We start from the raw sequence: 23,212 nt of genomic DNA, 5'->3' as shown, positions 1-23,212 counted from the left end.
TTGATATAATTACATGTCCTTGCATATAATTCTGTGCAGTAGCTTATAAAGTTAAGAGGAATTCCTGAGGCTGTGCAAAAAAAAAAAAAAAAAAAAAAAAAAGATTTTTAATTTCCAAGTGGGGAGGGGCGGTTTAGTGAAATTACCCTGTCTTATTTAGGGTTATTCTTGCTGCAAGTGACTGGGGAAAAAAAAGAAAATGACAACGTTAGAATAATTTGAACAGGACAGGTGTGTGTTTTTGTTTGGTTTGGTGTTCAAGGCTTCTGAGGCATTCCGAGCAGGCTTCTGAGGCCGTTGGTAGAGCCAGAGGGCCAGCTCCCTCTGTCTTGTGTCCCACCACGCGTTGGCCCCTGGCCCCAGCATGGCTGCAGAGGCGACAGCTCGCACTTGTGCATCTTCAGCAGGAAGGAAAAGACAGAAGGACAAAAGGGGCCAAGGGCAGCCCTCTCAGGGAAGATTCCTCGGAGCTGCCGCATGACCCCTCGGCGGTCATCCCGCCGGCCAGCACTTGCCTGTATGGCCGCGCTTAGCTGGGGATGCGGAGGGACAAAGTGGAGGAGGCTCTGGGCAATGCCATGTTTATCATGGTCCCGTGCCCAGCCCAGCATCAGGAGCTCTGTTACTGCGGAGAGAGGGAGTATGGTGGACGGTGGGGACAGGTACCAGTCTCTGCCACGTGCCCTGTATTTGGAGACCAGCCTCACGTTGATCCCTTCTGTCTCCTGCCCACTAGTTGCCCAGAAGATCGTGGCCACGAGGAAGAAGCAGCAGCTGTCCATAGGGCCCTGCAAGTCGCTGCCCAACTCCCCCAGCCACTCGTCCGTCTGTTCCGCACAGGTGTCCGCCGTGCACATAAGCCAGGTACGTGGGGCGGCAGGGCACATCAGAACCAGGGAGCGTGCCGGTCCCAAGGGTGCTCGAAGCCGCTTCTGAGGTGGATCTTTTTTTTTTTTCCTTTTCAACTTTATAAATAACAGCATGTTCATAATTGACTTCACATTTCCTTGAGAAACTGCTGTGGCCAAGTGGATTTTATGGGAATCATTTTTCAGCGTTTCCGTCTTCATGCTGCCTGTGTTATGAGGCATGCTGGCTTGGGCAGAGACTCGAGGTGTGCACTGCTGCCTTTGCTGGTGATTGCAATTACCCTGCGTCCGCCCTGGTTCTGGTCTGCTCATGGGTTGAACGGTTGTGAGCAGCTAATCCCCCTATATGCTTAAATTTGGTAGCAGTCTCAATTATAATTACCACCTCCCTTAGTTTACATTTTTCCAGAGTAACATTCTGGCAAATTATTTACTTGGAAGCAAACAGAATAATTGTCACTTTGGAGAACCAAACCCAGAGCCTGCCAAGGAAACCATTGACTTGGGTTTTGCCTGTGCTGTTTTCAGTTAGCGTTTCTTGGGTAGGCTAATGTTATATTGGACCTTTTTTATTTTATTTTTTTTTAAGATTTTATTTATTCACTCATGGGAGATACAGAGAGAGAGAGAGAGAGAGAGAGAGAGAGGTAGAGATGCATGCAGAGGGAGAAGCAGGCTCCATGCCGGGAGCCCGATGCAGGACTCGATCCCGGATCTCCAGGGTCACACCCTGAGCTGAAGGCGACGCTAAACCGCTGAGCCACCGGGGCTGCCCAATATTGGACTTTTTCAAAGGCGAGAGGGTTTGGTAGGGTTGCTTTTGTTTTCCTCGGGGGAGTCTGTAGTGATTGCTTTTACAGTGTGGGAGCCTATGAAGGTAGAGTCAAGGATGTGGATGTTTCCACTGGAGGAGTCTTTCATGTTCTGGGAATCTTTAAATGTCTCCCAAAGTTTTCAGGTTTTCAGAGCGTGCGTTGGGTTCTATTGAGCTAATCAGGGCTCCTTCCGCATCTGATCTAGAGCCATGAAGGAGCCGTAGAGCTCATTTAGTTCAGCCAACCCCTTCATCTTTCAGAGGAAACTGAACAGAATGACAGTTTAACTCCCGCCAATTACTAAATCGAATGACAGAGACCTCTTTTCCTCAAGTGACTTTTCTTAGAAAAAAACAACTAAACGAGATGATTGGTATCTTCTAGAATGAGTCCAGTGTTTCAACTAGCCAAGGCAGAGAGACTATCCGACCTGTCATGCGGGCACCTCTTCAGTGTGACTTGCTGACTTGTCCCTGATGACCCCTCAAAGGTGGTGACATTAGGTTCCTGGAGTGCATTGTTAATAAACCCTTGGTTTTTCATTGTTCCAGACCAGTAATGGAGGCGGGAGCTTAAGCGACTATTCCTCCTCCGTCCCGTCGACGCCAAGCACCAGCCAGAAGGAACTGCGAATCGACGTCCCCCCCACTGCCAACACGCCCACACCTGTCCGGAAGCAGTCCAAGCGCCGCTCCAACCTTTTCACCGTGAGTGTCTTCCCTGGGAAGAAATTGAAGTGATTTCAGAAAACCTCAATCACAATCCATCTATTAGTTGCCAGATGGTTTAGTGTTATTTTCAAACCCAGACTAAATTAACGAGCGTAGCACTGATTTCTGTGGAAGTCTAACGAGTTACGAGAAGCAAAGGTTTGGGTACTGAGTAAAGTGTGAATTTCTCAGGGCACAGGGAGTTCAGGTACGTGTGTGCAGATAAGAGTGAAGGGTTGTATGAAGGTATTTATTATCTCGTGACGGTCCTGGTCTTTAGCAAGCGACTTGTCACTCTGGGTACAAGATGACAAAACTGTGCCAGAATTCCCAGCGTGTGCCTCTAACCCTCCCTGTGGGATGCATCAGCCCCTTCGATGCCCAGATCCCCCTCTTCTCAGGCTGGGGCACCTGAGGATTTACCCTGGGTGTGGGGGTGAGGGGCAGTGGCTTCGGCGCCAGGAGCCTTCAGTATTTTTTAGAGGCTCTTCGACCTGAGACTCTCCACTTGGACTTTTCTTCAGAGCCATTTGTAGACCATTTTAAACCTGTAGGTCAGCCTTCTGGGCTTAGGTTTATGAACTCAGAATCTGTACGTGGACCCCAGGCGTGTGCAGTTTTTAAAATCTCCCTGGGCAATTGGGATGCAGAGAACCCCTGCACTAGCGAGGAGACAAACGTACTCCAACCGCATCCCTGCCCTCACACCCAGCAGACATCGCCAGTCAGTCATAGGCAGCTCTGAGGCTGAGCCCAGAGCAGCAGGCAAGACTGCTGGCATGTGACTGGAATCGTTTGACCTCAGAAAACGTTTTCCCTCCTGGTACCAGGCCTGTGCATTAGAAGTATATGCTTTTAAACCAGTGCTTTTGCTCCCTGGGGACATCTGGCAGTTTCTGGAGAACGTTTGAGTTGTCACAACTGGGAGCCAGCCCCGTCATGGGTAACAGCTGGGGTTGCCCCTAAATATCCCCCCAGCCCAGGTCAGCGATACAGCAAGGAGTCGCCGGCCCCTCATGTCCATCGTACCCTGTTTGAAACCATTGGACTTCTTTTGGTTGGTGTCTGCTGACTTGGAGCAGATAAGTCAGGATTTCCCATCCTGAACTGAGGGGGGGCTCTGCAGGGGTGCCTGGGAGCCCCAGCTGACCTGCTGCCTCACTCAGAGAGGGTGTTCCCGTTGCTGTACGTGGCTGCCAAGCCAGGAGACCCCCACACCTTTCCCACCATGTTCGAGGCAGTTGTCCCGTCGGAGAGTCCTAATTGCCAGGATCTGCCACTGACCGGCCCTCTCCTTTGCCGAGTGCCCTCTGCCACGTGGGTTCTGGCAGATGCTGCTGCTGGGGACACAGAGCTGGGGGGTGCAGAGTGAGGACCAGACATACCAGACCCAGACGGCAGCATTCTCTGTGAGTGGTGCTTCTGGAAGATTCCCCCATGGGGGTGAAGGGTCTCTGTGGCCTGGATTTCCATTCTGCATCATCACCGTTGTGGCTGTGAAGGGGATCTCTGACAGCGCTGAGCAAAAGCAGTTGTAGGACCGTGTGACTGACTGGGAGGAGGGTGTTCAGCTTGAACACAGGTGGATGCGTGATTGGGTCATGAACTCATACGTGACCTAAGAGGCTTTGTGAAATTATTCACACGCCAAGAGTAACGGCAATTCCCAGCTCGCCCAACACTGGCAGCACTGGTCTGCATCCAGGCCAGGGCCTTTCAGCTGGGGGGGTGTCACCCGCAGGACAGGCTCTGTGCTCACTCGTCACTCATGGACCTGGGCAGCCAGTTCCTGAAGGTGCAGAGAGGGTTGGTGGTGAGCAGAATGCCCGAATACCAGGGAGGAGTGACGGCTTCAAACATGGACCAGGGAGGCTTCTTCATCTGTGCCACACCTGTAGGGCCTGGTGGGAAGAAAGAACAGCTTCCGGGGGCCGCATGTACTGGTCATCGGCTTTGGTTTCTATTCTCAGGATAGAGGTGAGAAGCCAGGAAGTATCTTTAAAAATAGGACTGTTTATAAAGAGAGCTGCACACATCCCCATTCTCACCCTTTAAAGGGTGGCTCTGGAGTTGGAATGTGCCGGAAAATATTATCCCAGACTCTGTCCATTGGTAACTGTAACCACCCAGGTCACTTACAAAGGAGAAAACTCTAAGGCAGGAAGAATCAAAAATAATGTTAACTCCATTAATAAATACTTCCTTTCCCTCTGCTGTCTGCGGAGAAGGAGGAGGAGCAAGAGGAGAACAGAGGAGTGAGGGATAAGTGGCGCCCTTCCTGCTAATTGGGGGCGTGCACGAGTGCGAGTGAGTGTACCCTTGTGTGGGCATCCGAGAAGAGGCCAGGACCCCCAACCGTCCGGGCCGGGCGGGGCAGGTGCTGGAGCCAAGAGAAACTCATCCTTACAGTCACTGAAAAATCCCCATTAGTTATGTCTTAATTAACGTGTCTAATAATGCAGAAGCCGGCCTGTGGACCTGTGCATTATCCCCGCTTACTCTCTTTCTCTGTAAATGTTGGAAAACAGTTTGAGAGTAAACCATTTTAGAAATTGAGTCCAGCTGTGCAGCTGTTCTTAACGGGAACAGAAATCTGGAGTTATGAAAGAAGCAAACACTACAGTGTGTTTGCGTCATGGTGTTTAAGGAGAAAGGGTAAAATCCTGGGTAGGACCCAAATGTGGGTCATTATTGGGTTTGACGTTGAACAAAACGGTGGTGGGGTGGTGATGTTGATGGTGACGCGTGGGTATTTTTAAGCTAAAGATCTTAGAAATATGAACTCCACTAGATGTCAGTGTCATCCAAGGAATGAGAAGAGGCAAATTAATTTTGAAATTGTAGCAATTAAGAAACTAAATTCTCATTATTACCAGTTTGCCCCTGTTCTTAAATATGTAAAATTCATAGACTCTTCATCCCTGGCAATTGTTGGTAATTATTGGCTTAAATTGGGGAAATGTGTATTTATTTAAAAGTGTCTAGGAGGAGGACAGATGTGCCATATGCCGAACAATCCTAGTGAGTAAAAATCCATGCAGGCTGGGACCGTAACACCCAGACGAAGGGGCACTGTCCACCTTATTTATTAGACCGTCATGAAGAGGCCAGAGTTAATTAAGTAGTACACACATCATTTTTCAAATACTGCGCTTATAAATTTTGTAAAGTAGGCCTGTAATGTACCACTCTGGGCTCATGCTTCCCGGTCCCAGATGTTTATTTACATATATACACATTTTTAGACAAAAATCAGAGTGCACTCATCACAAATTAGAATAAACTTAACGTTGCTTCTGTAGTAGCAAATTTTATTTGCAGTAGGAATTAGTCAAAAACTACATTATAATCTTATTTTGCTGATTTCTTTGAAAGAAAGAAATTGTCTTGAGAAAAATATTAAAAGGCTATGCCCATTCAATTTTTGGTTTTACAATATAGGTTCTTAGGCCAGTTAATTTACTGTAGTTGTCCAAATGTACATGTGATTAAAATTTATTTTTTAATTTTTATTAGGTTTATAGCAATTTTAATTTTTTTAGAAAATATTTTCATACATAGGAATAAAAAAAAAACAACCACATGTACATACTGACCTTGGAGCTCATCAAACACTTGCATTTTGCTGTGGCCGCTGCTGCTACTTTAAGAAATAACACCTCTCTGTAAAAGTCAAGCCCTCTAGGTGTGCCTCCTGAATACAGTGCCCCCCCCCCCCCCCCCCCCCCGCCTGAGGATCAGCATTACCTTGAATTTGGTGTTTATCATCCACATCCACATCTTAAGCTTAACTGTAGTACGTGTCTGTAACCGGGCACTGCCTTACTCTGCCTTTTGTCAGACTTTAAAATAACTGTCACTTCCATGATCCCTTTGAAAGCTCCCCCTGGCTGCCCGCCGATACCATGAAATGGAGCTGGGCATACCCAGGAGCCTCACTGTGCAGACTCCTAGGAGCTCACCGGGAAAACGAGGCAGCAGGGTTAGGGTGTGAGCAGCACCGTGTGAGCAGTGCCTGTGGCGGAGGAGGTCACGGGTCCGGTCACAGGGTGTCCTAGTCAGAGGCTAGTTGTAGGTCAGAGGGGGAAAAGCAGGCTTCTGCTTGGTGGCGAGGGCTCCTGGGTAGGCCTGGCTCCTGTCCCCGTGGCAGGTGGTTGATGGGGTGTCCCTCCGTGGCTTCTTGCATCACGTGGGGAGGGTAAACATTTGTGCAGAGGAGCAGGTGATAACGAGACTGTCTTTAACCTCTCTTTCTTCTGTATTCGGTGTTGGTGAGGCTCGGGGTCCCTCCCCGGGCTCGGCGCTGACCTCTGTGTTGAGCGTGGTCAGCTCTTGTTAGCTTCCAGTTGCGCACGTCTGGCTGGTCCCCTGGCACTGTCACTCATGACACGCACTGCTTTGTACGAGAGGGTGTCACGGAGCGGTGTCAGCACGAGCGGGAGGACGTGCCATGGGCCATGTGGTCCCCAAGCTGGTGGAAGACTCGGGCGGTCGTCCTGCAGATTCATGCGTCCGGGGGTGGTTGGGTGTCCCGTTTGGGTGGCGGGTGCGACAGGCCCTCCTGACCAGCAGCTCAGCCTGGCTCCTGCCCTGAAGCATCCGCACCCTGAGCCTCCCTCGCCAGAGCCCCAGGCTCATCGGGGGATTTCTCTCTGCCATTTTGGGGTGACGTCTCCCTAACTTTCAGGGCTGTTCACGTCAGAGTGTGTGATCAGACACTGAGTTGGGTTCTCCGGCGTCCTGCGTCCCGGGAATCGGGGAGCCCTGCTCGGACAGCAGACGGACTCGTGGGGTCAGACGTGCTGCCTGGAGGAAGATGCTAATTCCTTTATGTTTGTTTTGTTAATTGTTCTGCTTAACACAGAATAATGAGGGTGCATTTTCAAGTTTGGAGATTTGGAATTCATCAAATTCCAAGAATCTCATTAATGAGCCCTGTGGATTAAAAATATATATATATATATTATATTATCACTGGGAGCTTCGAATCTTATTTTACAGATAAAAAGCTCAAGTTCCAACTTGCCTGTGCATTACAATGTGGCGAAAGGAGGATTGAGGGCTGTTTCGTAGCTCTAACCGAACATTATTAATTAAAGAATTAATTAAAGAGAAAAGTGAGCCCTACCCTGTAGCTAAAATCCATGACAAGGAATTGGTATCTCCCGTTTCCTCTTAGCTCAAACGGACAGACTCAGTCTTACATTTTTCTGCAACTTCCTGCTTGTTGCTTTTTCTTCTCCTGTTGCCTCATTCCAGGCATCTGCCATCCTTCAGGAAAAAAGTGCACAGTGCGTGGCACATAGTAGGTGTTCAGTAAATGTCGGCTCTTTTCCTCCTCAAAGCGGCCTGTCTCCTAATGAGCACACGTGCTCTTTGAAGTGCCACATCTGAGTTTATATCGTGGGACTTCTCTCTCGCACACCCCAGGACACTGCCCCCTTTTAATATTTAAAAAAAAAAAAAAAATCTGCCACTCTGTCTCACACCCCTTTGAAACTGGATTTCATTAGCTCTTCACTGCAGCACCGGACACCACGAAGTCTGTTCATTTCATATATCATCTCAGATTTGAAAAGCACATGAAAATATTTCTCCATTTTCAATATTGCGTGAGTAATGTTCCCATTGAAAAGTAATGGAGTGAAGTTGTCACTTGTCAGCACAGTTATTAAGGAGGACGAGTTTCAGATCTTTCTCTCATAATAAAATAAATCTGTCAGAAAATCATTGTGCTCACACTTTCTCATGCCATCCGGAGCTGAGACCGAGCCGGGGTGCTCCTCCTTCCGCTTCCCGGCGTGGCCGTGCGCTGGACCCGCTCCCGGGCGGTCCACACGGCGTCCGAGGCCGTCCTGCGCGCTGGGCAGACGAAGCTTCTCCTCCTACCCCGAGTTTCGTTGAAAAAGAGATTTTCAACTTTTTTTTCCCTTTGTTCTTTTCTGTGGCATGGTATGCTAGTTTGACTCGGAATGTGCTGCTTTTTAACCACCCAGAAGCAATTAAAAAAAATAAAAAACCAAAACCGTTAACGGCACCTTGATACGAATGAAGGGTACGCTGTTAAATTGTTCAGCTCCGCCGTTAATAGAATTTAAAAATCCTTCAGACGTTAAGCCAGCATATGCACTTCTGTGATAGGTTTCCCCTACAAGCCGCAAGGAGGCCTCTTCTCCTCGGCTGGGTTAACGGCAGCCTGAGACTCTGCTTTCCTGTTGGGCGTTACTTTCCTATACGGTCCATTGGTTCCTAGTGATTGAATTTTGAGCTCTTTAAAAAAGAATTAAAAGATAATTTTGCGGAGGAAAAGTAGGGAAAAAAGTTTAGAAAATTCTCCGTAAAACGATGGGCCGGTGGAAACCAAGTACCTAATAGCTTGCTCCTCGGGTGCGCCCGGGCACCTGCCCACCTCGCCCGTGGCCTCTCCGTACGGATTCGCAGAAGCTGTCCTGCAGATCCGCGAGCCGCAGCCCTTACCCAAATGCTAACTTTATTTTTGCTTTGCAGTCTCGGAAAGGGAGTGACCCAGACAAAGAGAAGAAAGGCCTGGAAAGCCGAGCGGACAGCATCGGGAGCGGTCGAGCCATCCCAATTAAACAGGTACGCTGCTTCCCCCTTTTCTCCCCTTCCTGGAGCTGGAGACACACCTCGGTCTCTCCTTGCTATGATGCTGGCTCGCGCGCCAAGGTTTGTTTGATGTGTTCTGTTGATGAATGTAGAAGTCACTCACTTGACATCAATTAGAAGAGGTTCCTGTGTGTATTAAAATAGGATCATTAGAATAAGAAGAGGGAAAAATGTGACAACAGATCTAATGAAGTGCAGTCTGCCCGCTGCATATGGAGTGTGTTTCGAGGCTGAGCTGGCTTCAAAGGCTGCCTTTGTAGCTCGGCTTTGATTGGGCCGCTGGCCGCCAGTCGACAGGGGTAAATCAGATCGCCGTACAAGAGCCCCTTGTGATCACAGGAATAGCCCGATGTGGCCCTAATTTGCTCTCGCAGACGGACATCTGAACACTGTTTCAGGCTGGTTTGTAACAACGAGGCAATTAGTTGTGATAATCATAGCCGGTGTGTCAGCTGCGCGCTCTTGTTTGTAATTTGCTAATGAAGGAATTGTAACTTTGATTAGGTTCAGTTTCATTTAGACCTTATTATATAAAGGAACATTTACAGCTGTAATGTGGGGCCTTAATTAAACTTCCTCATTACACAACAGGACTTGAATTCAAGCATTTGTTTTGGCCTATGTTGCTAGCCTGGAATAGGTTTTCATTAGCCCAGAAACCGGGTACCAAATTACTTTATGTCTCAAGTAAAATGGGAAACCACGTGATGTATTTTGCTATTATAGTTCCAAGGAAAATAAAAATAAAGACTTCGACCCAGCACTGTGGCTCTTGGAAATAGCATCTTTTACTTTGTGAAAGAAGTCCAATTGATTTAGAGTGCATTCTGCTCGAGAGGAAAAAAAAAAATCTGTGGGCAGGATAATAGCTCTGCTTCTTGAGAACACGGCTGTGACCAATTTGTCCCTCTGGGTGATTGCTCTTTGCCAGCTTCCACTGCGGGCACCTAGACGGTTTTCCATGAACTCGGGTTGGCACTGGCCGCCCTTACAAAGGGCTGGAGTCTGTGCACAAATATAACTTCGGCCGTCTGAAACCAGCAGGAATGCAGTGTTAGCCAGGGGCCCGGCGGTTTCAGCCAGGACGTGTGGGAACAGGTTGGAGAGGGCCATGGCGTCTTGGATGAGTCCGGAGCAGGGACTCCAGAAACGTTCGGATCCCGGGCCACAGATGTGTGGACTAGCTCAGGGCACCGTCGGGAGAAATCCTCGTCCCTCCTCTTTGCTGGTGGGTGACATCTTCCCTCTAAAGTGGTTTTGTTACTGTCCAAGTCCATGCACGTAGTTACTTATTATTTTCTTTGTCTGCCTTTATTTATACACCAAACCATCCACCGAAGGTGATTTTAATGGGTGGTTTTTCTGTAGATGCTGTTTCGACTGGAATTATGAAAATCATTTGACTCCTTTTCTCTCATTTAAAACACTGGTCCGGAGACATTTCCTTTTGGGAATATTAAAACTTAATTCTAGACTGTCCTTAATTCAAGCTTATTGTCAATTGGGGGAGGGGGGTTGCTGCCCTCCACCCGGGCTGGGCAGGCCCCTGGTGTAATTGGAACCTTCACTCAATTTGTACCCTGCTCATCTGCAGAGGGGGCCCGCTTTGCAGGCTAGGTTTTCAATATGTGTGCCGATTGGAGTTGACCATCAAGCGTAAAATGAGTATTATCCAGTCTTTGGAAGCCTTTCAATTGTGAATGTTCAAAATAATCTCGTCGAAATCTAAATTATGGTCTGATTTCTCGATGAATCGTGGTAGAGGAGCAAACATGGCTCCTTGTCCCTCGAAGCTCCTTGTCCCCCACGGGCAGCCACGGGCAGACTCCTTCCCAGAAGTGCACACCTGTCGGATCAGAGTCCCCCCCGTGGCAGGACCATCTAGGCCTCGGACTCCTCATCTGCGAAATGGGCCCTGCGTGATCATCAGAGCCCCTTGAAATGCTGGGATGTGAAGATGCCAGAGAGAATTTTTTTAAATTCCAGCAAAACTGGATTTCCCAATTAGTCATGCTCAGGGCACACCTTTGTCGGAGCCTTTCTGTGGGTTGCAGGGATTGATGTGGGCTTTTACAGATGGTCGTACAGATTTATCTCACATGCCCGCTTGTGCCGTGTTTATAAGGGATCCGAGATCATTAGAGACAGTCTGAGTTCCTAACCTTCCCCGCGTGGTGACGCCAGGCAGCAGACACGAGGAGCAGGGCCTCAGAGGAAGGAACCCATGGCTGGCACGTCCTCGATGCTCGCTGCTGTTGAGGAAACATGTTTTCATATAGCGTCCCCTTGAACCCTCCACACCGCCACAGGTAAGGTGGCAGTTTTATCCTTGCTTTGCATGAAACCCAGGCAAGGTGAGTAGTCCAGACCAGCCCGTTTAGGAAGCGATGGGGCCAGGATCCGGACCTCAGCCCCCTGCCCCAGCGCCTGCACTCTCTCCGTGGCCTGTTGGGGAGAAGCCTTCAGAAAGCTTAGAAGGCAAGTTACGTGTTGCAAATTAAACACGTAGGCCCTGACCTCAGACGAGTACCCTCTGCCTGTGTAGAAGAAACTGCCACGACGGCCAGCCACAGCACGTTTCTCCGGGGACCACGCAGCCGCCCTCCTGTGCCCCAGCATGGGAGGGCTCGCTTCGGCCCGCAGTGGTTTCCCTTGCCACGCGCCCTTCTGCCCGGCACGGAGCCCCGGCTCTTCACACGCAGGCTCTTCCACGTTCAAGGCTTGCTCTGCGCCTGGGAGCCCCATGCCCCGGCTCATGGGTGCATTGCCCGGTGGCAGAGAAAGCGTCCTGGAACCCCTGCGACCTTCCTGGGTGCTGGGTTTTGGACCAGCCAGTGTTTTTGATCATTGCAGACTCTTCCCTCCTCTTCCTCACAGGAATCTCGTAGCAGCTGGTTTAGGACACAGGCCGGGCAGTCTTCAACATGCTCCACGGCCAGACTCGTGTTTGTACAGATTGCGTTCTGGTGGATCATCTTAACCATGTTTTGCTCACGTTTTACAGCTGCTTCATTTTGAGAGCAGAGTTCTCTTCCGCCAGCGTGGGAACCAGCTTGATCACGATAGGCAAGGATTTCATCTCTTCCCTTTCTCCCCAGTTAAAAATCCCTCATCAAGAATATCATGGATTTTCTGCAAAACCACTTCATTTTTTTTTTTTTTTTTTTGAGGACCGGAGCCCACCTCTCCTTTTTTTGTCCTTTCAGGGCCTTCGAGGAGAACTGGTTCAGAGAATTCTATTTTTTCTTTTCTTTCTTTTTTTTTTTTTCTTTTACTAATAAGATAAGGTCTGTTCGAATAAAAATTAAAAAGCAAAGCAAGGAAAAAAAAAAAAAAAAGCCAGAGGCCCGGCTCAGCGGCGAGTGGGCTTGTCACGTATTAATTTTTCATTGCTGTGGAGAGTTGTACATACATAATCACTTGATTGCAGTGGGAGTTAGGGAGCTCCTATGGTGTCATTTGCATAAATCTTGTTAAGTCAATGGCAGTTAATGAAGTACAAATGAGCCCGGAGAAGGTGACATGCAAATCGTGGGTGGCAGATGGGAGGTCTGTTTGGGGGACGGCAGCTGTGTGCTCTCCTTTCTTTCTTTCCCTTTGGCATTTTTTAATCTCTATATTATGGTACAGATACACAGCCTCAGCCCTGGCCTCTCCCCTTCCCGGCCGCCTCCGCCTCTGCCTCCCGCCGCCGCGCTCGCCCCGCAGACACCGACCCGGTGGCCTCACCTCGCCTCCCGCCTCGTGACCTACGCCAGCGTGTTTCTGAATCTTTAAGATCCCGGTCGGCTGGCCTCCCTCGTCGTGCGCACACAGTTGAAAATCCAGGTTGTCCTCGGCGGGACGGACACGCGAGCACCTCACTGGCGTGTGTCGTCTCTGGCCAGGCTCCAAGGAATGAAGAAGAGTAAAAAAAAAAAAACCACCGTCTTTGCTTCATGTATTGCCTCTGCATGGGAGGCTGGTTGTCCCCCTTGAGACTGGCCACCAGCGTTCGTCCGGCCTTACCCCCCTTCCCACATGTGCCATGGGCCCGGAGGCGGCGGGCGTCCGGGGATGGTGAGGACGGAAGGTTCTGGAAGTGGACGGCGCCCCCGCGAGTCGGGCTGCGGCAGGGACCCCTTGCCTTCACGGCGGCCCCTCGGGCCTGTGGCGGTCATCAGTGGGGGCCCTCGCCTGCCCGTTTGTGTACGAAAGCTCCAGGTGCCAGCAGGCCTCACCGTGAACTTTTAGAGAGATTTATGGGCAAAACACGGCATCTGCTTCCTGCTTCCTGAAGGCTTTTTTTTTTTTTTTGATCTGTTTCATCAACTGGGTGGTATTTTGAGAGAAACTAGCTCCGTGGATGTTGACGAGAGGCAGGTAGAGAGGCGTGTGTGGGCCACCTGTGCATGGTGGCCGCTGCGGTGGCCACTCAGGAGTCACCGGACCATTGGTTCTCGTGCGCACATCTGGCTGAGCACTTTCTGTTCCACGGGCTTGCGAGGTTACCGCTGAGGCCGAGGTCTGCACATGTAGGCTGGGATGGTTGCCCCACGGATACACCAGGGCTGTGATGTGCCCTCAGAACACCTGTCTCTAAGCCTTAATTTTGACCTCGAACCTGGATGTCACAGTCCCCTCTGGAGGGGACAGTCAGGGAGAGCAGATACTCCCCAACAGCCACCTGAAGCCACCAGAAAACCCTTCCCAAGCCCTCAGCCGAAGGGCCGACCCACGTGGAACTTTCCGGTAGCACTCCACCGTCAGGCCCAGGAACTGTTTGAAGTGGTGCGTGGTTTTGATTCTCAGCTGAGTAGAAAGAAGCAATTGTCGATTAAGTGAAAGACACCCCTGGAGTTAATCCCCTCGGCCAGCCTACCCTAGGCCCTGACCCGTGCTCTCTGGTACCTGGGATCAGCCTGGGGTGGGGGTGGATGGGGTGGCCCCAGCGGAACAAAAACTACCTCATGACGCTAACTTTAGCATCTCCAAGTTTGACTCCGGTCACGGTTGGTCAGCTTCCAGCCAGTGCTTTTGCGGAGGAAACAAAATTGAAATCCGGTCTGCAATTTTGGGGGGGGATTTGGAAGAGAGAGAGGAGCACTGTGTTCTTCTTCCCAGGAGCACAGCCCCACACCGCCCCCCCCGGCAGCATCTGCGAGGTGTCAGCCCCATGGCTCATGTCTGTCAGGCCTGACCACAGAGGAGCCAAGGTGAGCCAAAGGCGCCCTGAGAATACGCTGTTCACCCATGTGGCAAATCAGCTCTGCCCGGGCATCGGGGGCCCATTTAGTTCCCCAGAAGCAGATAATTTACTGACGTGGACCCCAGTGCCCTGAAAGCTAATTTACCTCACTTGGGTGAACGACTCCCTGAGAGGATTGCATCTGGCCTAGTTCACGACAGACTCAGCCAATTACGATTATTAATTTAATGGGTCAGGTGGGTGCATCACAGGCTTTTAATTTGACTCCTCAAATATCACACTGTCGTTGGAAAAACAATTCAGAGTATCTGGGTGCCTGGGTAGGAATTGACAGTCGTCCGGCTTGGACTGAGTAGGACATACACACCCCCTCCCCCCCCACCGTCCCGGGACCCCAACTTTGGCAGCGTAGGTGGACGATGGTACGGTCTAAACAAAGTGCATGAAGAAATTGCATTAACCAAAATACAGAATCTGTCATTTAAATATAAATCTGCGAAGCAATTTAAAATGCTACTTCCCTTGGTGGCGTGGGCTGCAGGAGGGTGATACAAAGCCATGTGCGCTCAGGCGCTTTGTACACTATAAACTGCCATGCAGACATAATGTTCTTTCCAATAAGACTCAATGTGTCCTCTGTGTATCCATAATCCAGGAGCTGGGATAATATCTGACTAAGTGATTCATTTCAGCAAAACATTGTTTATTTTCTTTAAAAGTTCAACAGTGATAGTGAAGCCCAATTCCCCACGAGCTCAGCGACACAAGCTCACTCGAAAATAGAGGAAGATTCCCCAAAGCTAACGCGGGCCTGAAATCAGTTTATTTGTGTCTGGTTGAATCAATAGGGTATTTGTTCCAGGCATTATTTCTTAGCAGACGCAGTCAGCTTGTAGCAGTCGCGTGCTCCCCTGTGTAGACGTGTGCCGGGCACCCCGCCAGCGGTGCAGGGAAACAGGAGACGACGGTGAGCCAGGCTGGGCTCAGACGCATGGTGGAGACCCTACCCCGTGACCACCGGGCCTGGTGATGAGTGTGGTGATGGAGGTTTGGGGGGGAGGACCCTGGGAGCCTGAGGAGCTGAGGATCGGTGGATTCTACGATGCAGGAAAGGTGTGGGGGTGAGGAGGTTGGGGACAGGAGGAGGCAGTGGGGGTTACGGGTTAGGGTTAGTGTTAGGGTACGGGTTAGGATTAGGGTTACGGTTAGGGTTAGGGTTAGCAGACACAGTCAGCTTGTAGCAGTCACGTGCTCCCCTGTGTAGAGGAGGTTGGGGACAGGAGGAGGCAGTGGGGGACAGAATGAGCAGCCAAGCAGGAAGGAGGGGTGCGAGGAGCCTGAAGGCTGGGGTGCCCTGTGATCAAAGGCCCCGGCTGACTTTGGGAGGGGTGTTGGCTTCCCCGTGTTGTCTTGGGGGGCGTTGGGCTGTGTCTCCACAAAGTGGCAGCAAAGGGGTGTGAGACTTCGGACCATACAGAGCTCAGGGCTCCGGGCCCTGCCAGCCCCGGGGACAGCACCTGTCAGCAGTGACGCCAAGCACCAGAGCAGCCCTGCCTGTGTAGAGCGACTCGCCACCGTGCTCCCTAATCCGAGGGTTTCCTCCTCCTGCCGCTTTATCCCGTCGGGTGTATGATAACGGGTAGTTCTAACCCATCAGTGTTAGCAGTCGCCAACACTTACTATTTCTGAGCACCGGAGACTGTCTCGAGAGATGAAGGAAGTTTCAAGAAAAAAGTAACCTGCCCAGCGTCACACGGTGTGTCAGGCTGCGGGGGCTGCCGTCCCGAACAAAGTACCGCCGCCCAGGGCCTTCGGCAACGGGTGCCGATTTCTAGGGACTGGAAGCCCAGGGTTGGGGCGCGAGCAGGATCGGTTTCCGGTGAGGACGCCCTGTCTTGCGTGTGGCTGCCTTCCCCCCGTGTCCTCACATGGCCTCTCCTGGTGTGTCTTCCTCCCCTACTGAGGCCACTGGTCACCCTGGAGATGGGCCCCTCCTCAGGACCCCAGTTAGCAATCCCTTACCTCCGAGGGCCGTCTCCAAGGACGGTCACCCTGGGAGTTAGAGCTCCAGCATCTGGATTTGGGGGGCACAGAATTCAGCCCATAACGTGGGACTAATTAATAGAGCTGGGGCAGGAGCTCAGGGACGTGTGACCCCAAGGGCCACCTGCAGCCGTCTCCCCTGTAATATCCTTCTGCCTCGGGCCTTCCTAATATTTCAAGGTAAGGCCGCCGTGTTCCTGCCCGTACGTTTGAGAATCGGAAGAACCTACCTGTTGCGGCTCCGTGTATGGATAAGAAACGCACAGTGGTCAGAACGTTCTGATTTGAGGGTCTTAGCCCATATCCTCCTGAGTTGTAGTAAAGTGAGAATTTTGAAGTTAAGACTCGGGCAACACATCGTTTCACGAAGCATGTAGCTCCCTCTCTGTGCGGAGCGTTTTGTAACTGTTACGGCAGCGGAGACCCTTCAGATCGGTTTTAAAAAAAAAAGCTGAAATAATCCGTGATTTCAGTGGGTCCTTTCCCACGCAGGGGCGGCTCCTCAGGACCGTGGGCGAATGTCAGGCCTGCAGCTGGGAAAGGCCAGGAAAAGCATGTTTATTCAGCACGTCCCTGCAGTTCTGGGGTTAATCTGACACTCGGCTCCTGGCCTTCCAAAAAACCCCCCAAAAATCAATTGTGTCCACAAGTTTAGCTACCCTGTCACTGTGCTAAAAAGCCACAGCTCTGCGTGTTTTATCCCCGGTAGAAGAGAAGAGGCCCGGAGAACACCTGTCATGACTGAACGGAAGGTGTGGTGGGAGCAGAGATCTCCCCGTGCAGGTGACCAGTGGCAGCTGTAAACCCGTCACCGCCGTCCACGCGTTGCAGATACTGCCTGGAAACAGGTCTTCCGAGGTGTCCGGGAAAATCCTAGATTCCCAGTCTAATTTCATTTCTGCTGCTTTGAGCAGTTCCTGCTGGAGGACTCGGTTTCTCCACACGTGAGAACACAGAGCGTAGACTAGGACTTCTCCCAAGCTGGCTTTTGTCCTTTGTGAATAGAGAGTTTAGAAAACAGGTGAGCTCCTCTCCTCCCGGCAGGAAGAATCACCCTGACCGTCCGAAGTTCACGTTTGGTATAAAAGCAGCAACAGTGGAATTCTGTGGGGCTTTTGGCTGCTGGACTGGACACTTTTCCAGGGGCCTTACCAGCCAGTGCGTCGGGTGTCCCGGGGTCCGTGGCCCGTGTGTGCTCCTGGCCCACAGTGCGCTCGTACTTGGTGCTTGCTCCAGAGCTGGAGAGGGTGACCTTGTGAGTCTTCCCAGTCCCTGTCTCAAGAGAGACATCACACTGAGGTGCTTTCCTTTTTTTTTTTTTTTTTTTTTTTAAGGTTTTGTTTATTTGTTAGAGCTGGGGGAGGGGCAGAGGGACAAGCAGACTCCCCACTGAGCACGGACTCCAGCATGAGGCTGGATCCCAGAACCCTGGGATCATGACCTGAGCCAAAGGCAGCTGCTTAACGCACCGAGCCCCCCAGGCGCCCCCCCCAGACAGTGACGCTTTTATCAGATAGTTTTGTGTAGCAAAAACACCCTTTCCTTTCCTGCATCTCTCAAAGGAACTTCTTTCCCGCGGACTTCCTGATGGCCAGATCTTCACGCCGTTGGTATCAAAGCAGAATATGTCGATATTTGGTGAAATAGTACAAAATGGGCATGGAAGGGTTTAGGCTTGGGAAATATATTCATAGTTAGACACTGTTATAAAGTACCTAACCTCGTAGGTACTTTATAACATATGTATAATATGTGTTATATTTGGAGACACATTAAAAAAAAAATACCAACACCTCAGGGCCTTCCCAAACCTCGACTTCCCCAGTTCAGGGAGACGTACAGCCTGCTGTTCTTACTGGCTCACTTTTCCACCTGCTTAAAACGTCCGCACAGTTAACCAGATGATGATTGTGTTAGATTTACCATAGCCGTGCTGGCCGTTTTCCTGAGCGTCTCTTGTGCATCGCTTACTGTTAGATGCTTCAATCCCACGACCTTATGTAATTCTCTGCCAAGCTCGGGCACACCTTCTGCCAACAGCAGATGGGAATCCAAGGCTTAGGGAGGCTAAGTCCTACAGCAGATGAGGTCCCTGCACTAACCAATGTCAGAGCTGGGATTTAAATCCAAGAGTCCTGTAGAGTATGTTTCTAGAAAAGTCTTCCCTGCCCTATTCCCCCAATTTAATCCATGCTTACAATGACTATCTTTTCCAAACCAGATCAGAAATCAAGTACATGGTATTTTCTCCTCATGGGGGGCCGTCCTCAAATGCATGTGTTGTCTGGCACCCAGGCTGACTGGTACCTACAGGGTGGTGTGCCTCAGGACCCGGGGGTTGACCGGCTGGTCAGGGCTGGCTCTTGAGAGATTGTGACCTGATCTGGTCACTTGCGGCGTCTTCCCTTCCCCCTTGAACACGCATGGCTCCTAGCCCTGGTTGGTATGGGTCCCTTTAATCTGTGCTCGTCACAATCTTCCTGTCTTTGGGCCCCAAGTCAGATGCCGTCTGTTCAGAAAAACTTACCTTGTCCTCAAGGAGATGTGTCTGTCTCCCTCCTCCCTCCTGCAACACTCCATCAGGACTTGGGATTTTGCTGCCATCTTGCCTGATGATCATCAGCATGTGCATCCTTCGTGCATCTGCCCCCCGCCCCCCGTGTGCTCACACGCTTCTGGAGGGGTGCTCGGCTCGCGGGCAGAGCTCCTCTCCTGCGGTGTTGAGCAGGGACACGAGTAGACCGAGTAGGTCACTAGTATAAAGTTTCATGTTTGCTGTCAAGAGTGTGTTCCGTTGGAGAAGTTGCACTCAACGTTGTTAATATTTCTGGAAAATGGAATAAATTTTAATTCAGTGTTCTTTACACTTAATTTTGATTCATGTACATAGAGTGCTACATTTAGGTAAAACACGAGAGCTACAGTTGTTAACCTTCAAAGAATCAAACCATTATCAGTGACCAAAATCATTTGCAGAAATCGATTTCTTCTGAAACTGCTCTGCTACTTTTCAATATTCATACAGAAGAAATTCCACTTAAGCAAATATCTTCATATGTACCTTGTTTATAAAAATTTAAACAGTGGACTGTTTTTATAATCACCTATTTTTCATTCTACATCAACCAGAGCCTTTGTGACTATAATTCGTGCTAAAAACAAGAACATGTTAATCTTCACAAAGTTATTCTGTGGAAAGAGGATTCATATTATTTTTAAAATATATTAAATTTTATGGAAATCTATAAATGTATCTGCTATACAGACACACTGCGGCTATAAGTAACCTGCAAGAGATGATTTGGAAATGAAAAACCACAGGAATCAAATAAACGTGGATGGATTTGCCCTTTCTTTGTGGATATCTAAAGTATTAGAAACTTAAAACAATGAGAAATCGTTTTATACTTAGGATCATAACTAGCAAAGCCTGATCAAATCCTACTCTTAGCAAAAGTTAATTTAAAAAGAAAGTTTTAGAAGCAGATTGCCGTGTCCCCAAAAGTTGGCCTGGTCTTCTTGAAGAGTAATCTAGCAGTTCATAACCGACATTAAAAAAATCTCTTCACTTTTTTCGCCCATTAATCTCTCTGCTAGAAATTTATCCCAGAGGAATAATTCACCAAGAGAAAAGGAGAAAGAAGATCATAGTGTACAAAAATATTCATAGCAGAATTATTGATAATATCAAAATCCTAGGAACTACTGTCCCAAACAAGCGAGGAATTAAATTAGTGATGGTTACTAAATCGTGCTAGGGTAGACAGCCTCTAGAACTTTCATTATGGAGACTCTTGAGAGGTGTGAAAAGGGGTCATAAAATATTAAATGAAAGCCTGAAACTGTATAATAATCACAACGTGAAAATAATTGTATATTTGGTTTAAGGTTGGGTGAGCAGGAACACAAGAAATGAGGTGGGGCATAAAGGAGAACTGTAATATTTTTTACTCTTCGTTGTGAAATAATTTTGCAAAAGCTGCAGAAGCAGTGCAGAGTCCACACGCCCTGCGCCCAGGTCCCCCTGACGCCAGCGGTTCCAGGGCCGCAGTGATCGCAGCCAGGACGGCGACGGCGGTGCCCTGAGCTCTGCCGTAAGCCTCGTTTCCGCTCCATCCCCGGGTGCAGCCCAGGGTCCCTGCCTGCACAGGGTCGCTTGGTCCCCTCGGTCACCTGCACCCTCACGCTGCTCTGCAGTCTCTCTTACCTTCCGTGACCTTGATGCCATTTCAGGAATGCCGCGGGAGTACTGGACAGCCCCCCTCAGCATTGCCTGCCGCTTGGGGACCCCTTCAAGGTTACGCGTGTTGGGTTGGAGAACCACAGGGTGTTCGGTGCCTCGGTGCCCTCGACAGGGGGCATGTGACAGCCACTGTCACAGTCACCGTGGCCATTTGGTGAAAGTAGGGTCTGCTAGACTTCTGTTGGAAGGGATTATTTTTCCCTCTGGCGACCATGAATGGACGGATATCTTGGGGAAATACTTAGAGAACATGCTGGTGGTCTGTAAAAATATTTTTAATGATGTAAATTGTATTCAATAAGTAGGTCTTAAAAGATGAAGACAGTTTCCTTCTGATAAATGCACATTGTCTTGGATAAAATGCCCTGGGTGCCGCACAGTTGCATGTACGTGTGTGTAAATACAGCAAAGCTAAATTTCCCCTCCTTTATACTGAGGGAGTTAGAAGTCTCAAGTACCATGAAATGCCTCTTCTAACCAAGGAAATTGCAAGAGCAATAGTTATATATGCTAGTACCTTTAAATACTTACTGGCCTGATCGTAATAGTGCAATGCAAAAATATCTCATAACCTGAAGGGACCGCTAAGATTGTCCCAATGTTCTTCTTTCTTTCTTTTTTAAATTTTTTGTTTGAATTTAATTGACATACAGTGTATTATTAGCTTCAGAGGTAGAGTTCGGTGATTCATCAGTTGCATGTAACACCCAGTGCTCATCACATCACACATCCTCCTTCCTGCCCGTCACCCAGTGACCCCATCCCCCTACCAACCTCCCCTCCAGCAGTTTCTTTCATTTTCAAATCTTCACTGCTCTTAGATGGTAAATTAATGGAAGTGCGTGCTTCTTTCCTCCCTCCTGTGTTGGAGGGAAGGGGCAAGTGAGGACAATTTTGAAAGTTGGTGGGCCTTTGAGGAGGGGTAGGAGGAGCCCTGGGATGAGGAGGAGCTGTGAGCATTGGGAGTGAGTGGACCTGGTGAGAATGGAGAAGCAGTTTGCAAACTCAAGAGGAACCGGAGGCCGTGGGCCTCGAAGGGTGGGCACGTGGTAGGTTCTTGGCAGATATTAGGAGTGATTAATGGTTCGAGCACCAAGCACCTCTGTGGTTCAGGTGCCATGTCAGGTTGGTGTAAAGCAGGAAGGAAGCTTCACAAAGGTTCTCCTGCAAAGCAAGATCTCTTGGGTTTAGTCTCAGATCTTTTTTTAAAAGATTTTATTTATTTATTCATGAGAGGGACGGAGAGAGGCAGAGACATAGGCAGAGGGAGAAGCAGACTCCCTGCCGGGACCCTGATGACAGACTCAATCCCAAGACCCTGGGATCAGGGCCTGAGCCAAAGGCAGACCTGCGCCCAACCACTGAGCCTCCCAGGTTGCCCACAGATTTTTTTTTTTTTTTTTGCGTGGAAATTGAAGTTCTACTTAAGATTCACATATTTTTGTTAAGTAATTTATCTTAGAGAATGAAGACATGGCCACTTGCGTACGTATGTATTATACACATATATTTTATGGGACGTATTAATACATACAAATTCCATGTGTTAACCATAAGAAGTTTTTGTTTTCTTTTTTCTCTCCAAGTGTCCCATTTTTTGCCCAAATAAACACATGCTCTGCTGGGGCTCATACTGGACTTAGCATAATAAACGTGCTGTTTCTAAAGCTGGAGGAGGCCCACCTTTTACACGTTACGGAAACTGAATCCTGAGAAGGTTACATGACTTGCCCAGGGAAACCCCTCCTTATGTGACACGATCCAGGTCCCATCCTTCCAGATGCTCGCACCATTGCTCCTTCCACTATTAACACCAACATCCTGGGCATTTCCTTCTTCCTTAGGCTTAAAAAATATAGAGAAATAAATAATGTTGGCACACATCTTGGCTGTATTGTGACTGGCCATTTCGTTCTCAGTGGGGCCCTTCTCCATACTGTTTGATCCACCTATTGTAAAAATGAGGAAGAGAATAAGTAAAAAGTACTGCATTTGGAAGGATCTGGTTCCTAAGGGTGGACAAATCACCGTGGGGGGATTTCTTTATCCAGCATCCTCCCTGGGGCCCCAGCCGCCCCCCGAGACGCTGTGGTGCTACTCCGTACGCCTTACAGATGAGAAACTGAGGCTCAAGTGCAGGATTTCCCAAAGCCAGGAAGAGGCAAAGGCAGGATTCAAACCCTCGTCCTGTGCCTCTTTCCAAAACACGACGTCTTTGCGTTTAATGGCCTCGTGGACTGCCGAGCTCCCAGCGTGCCCTCCTGGGTTGTACTAAGAAAGAGCCAGGCGCAGGGCGACAGCCAGGCGCCCAGGGGCCTTCGGTTGGCGGCACCCGCGCTCCACGGTACAGCCAGGCCTCCCGCGAGAGGCCTTCCCCGGTCTCAGGGAGCCGCTAAGTGTATTCCACAGCGGTTGTTTGTAATTGGAGTATCTGGAATTCACTGTGGTTTTAATTAGTTGATTACTAGTTCTTTAAAATGTACTGTACTCACTGTGGGTCTTGCAAATTGGTAACTGGTAGCTACCAGGATAATTAAATATTTCAGAGCACTTGGCTACAGTAGCATTGAACTGTGAAGAAATAATGTGGTAGAGCCAATCAAAAAGAGATCCTTGTAAACTCATTTATGGCGGCAGCGTGTGTCAGGACCATCACAGAGATGCTTATTGCAGGAGAAATTAAAGATACAATTTTGTGCTAAGAGGCAATATAGAAA

The 23,212-nt window shown here is 49.5% G+C and overlaps 1 protein-coding gene across 29 annotated transcripts in view; it reads left to right on the top strand.

Annotated features, from left to right (window-relative positions):
- The window catches only part of AGAP1 (ArfGAP with GTPase domain, ankyrin repeat and PH domain 1), a 524,640-nt gene that overhangs the window by 252,389 nt on the left and 249,039 nt on the right, over positions 1–23,212 (top strand). For all 29 annotated transcript variants that reach the window (XM_072719114.1, XM_072719112.1, XM_072719108.1 and 26 more), the window contains 3 exons: positions 737–864; positions 2,236–2,391; positions 8,902–8,994. In XM_072719114.1, coding sequence (XP_072575215.1) covers positions 737–864; positions 2,236–2,391; positions 8,902–8,994 — 377 coding nt within the window. The remainder of the gene's footprint in view (positions 1–736; positions 865–2,235; positions 2,392–8,901; positions 8,995–23,212) is intronic.

Source organism: Vulpes vulpes, chromosome 9 (assembly GCF_048418805.1).
Source record: "Vulpes vulpes isolate BD-2025 chromosome 9, VulVul3, whole genome shotgun sequence".
NCBI classification, from domain to species: Eukaryota; Metazoa; Chordata; class Mammalia; order Carnivora; family Canidae; genus Vulpes; species Vulpes vulpes.
This window is presented reverse-complemented; position numbering and strand designations above follow the sequence as displayed.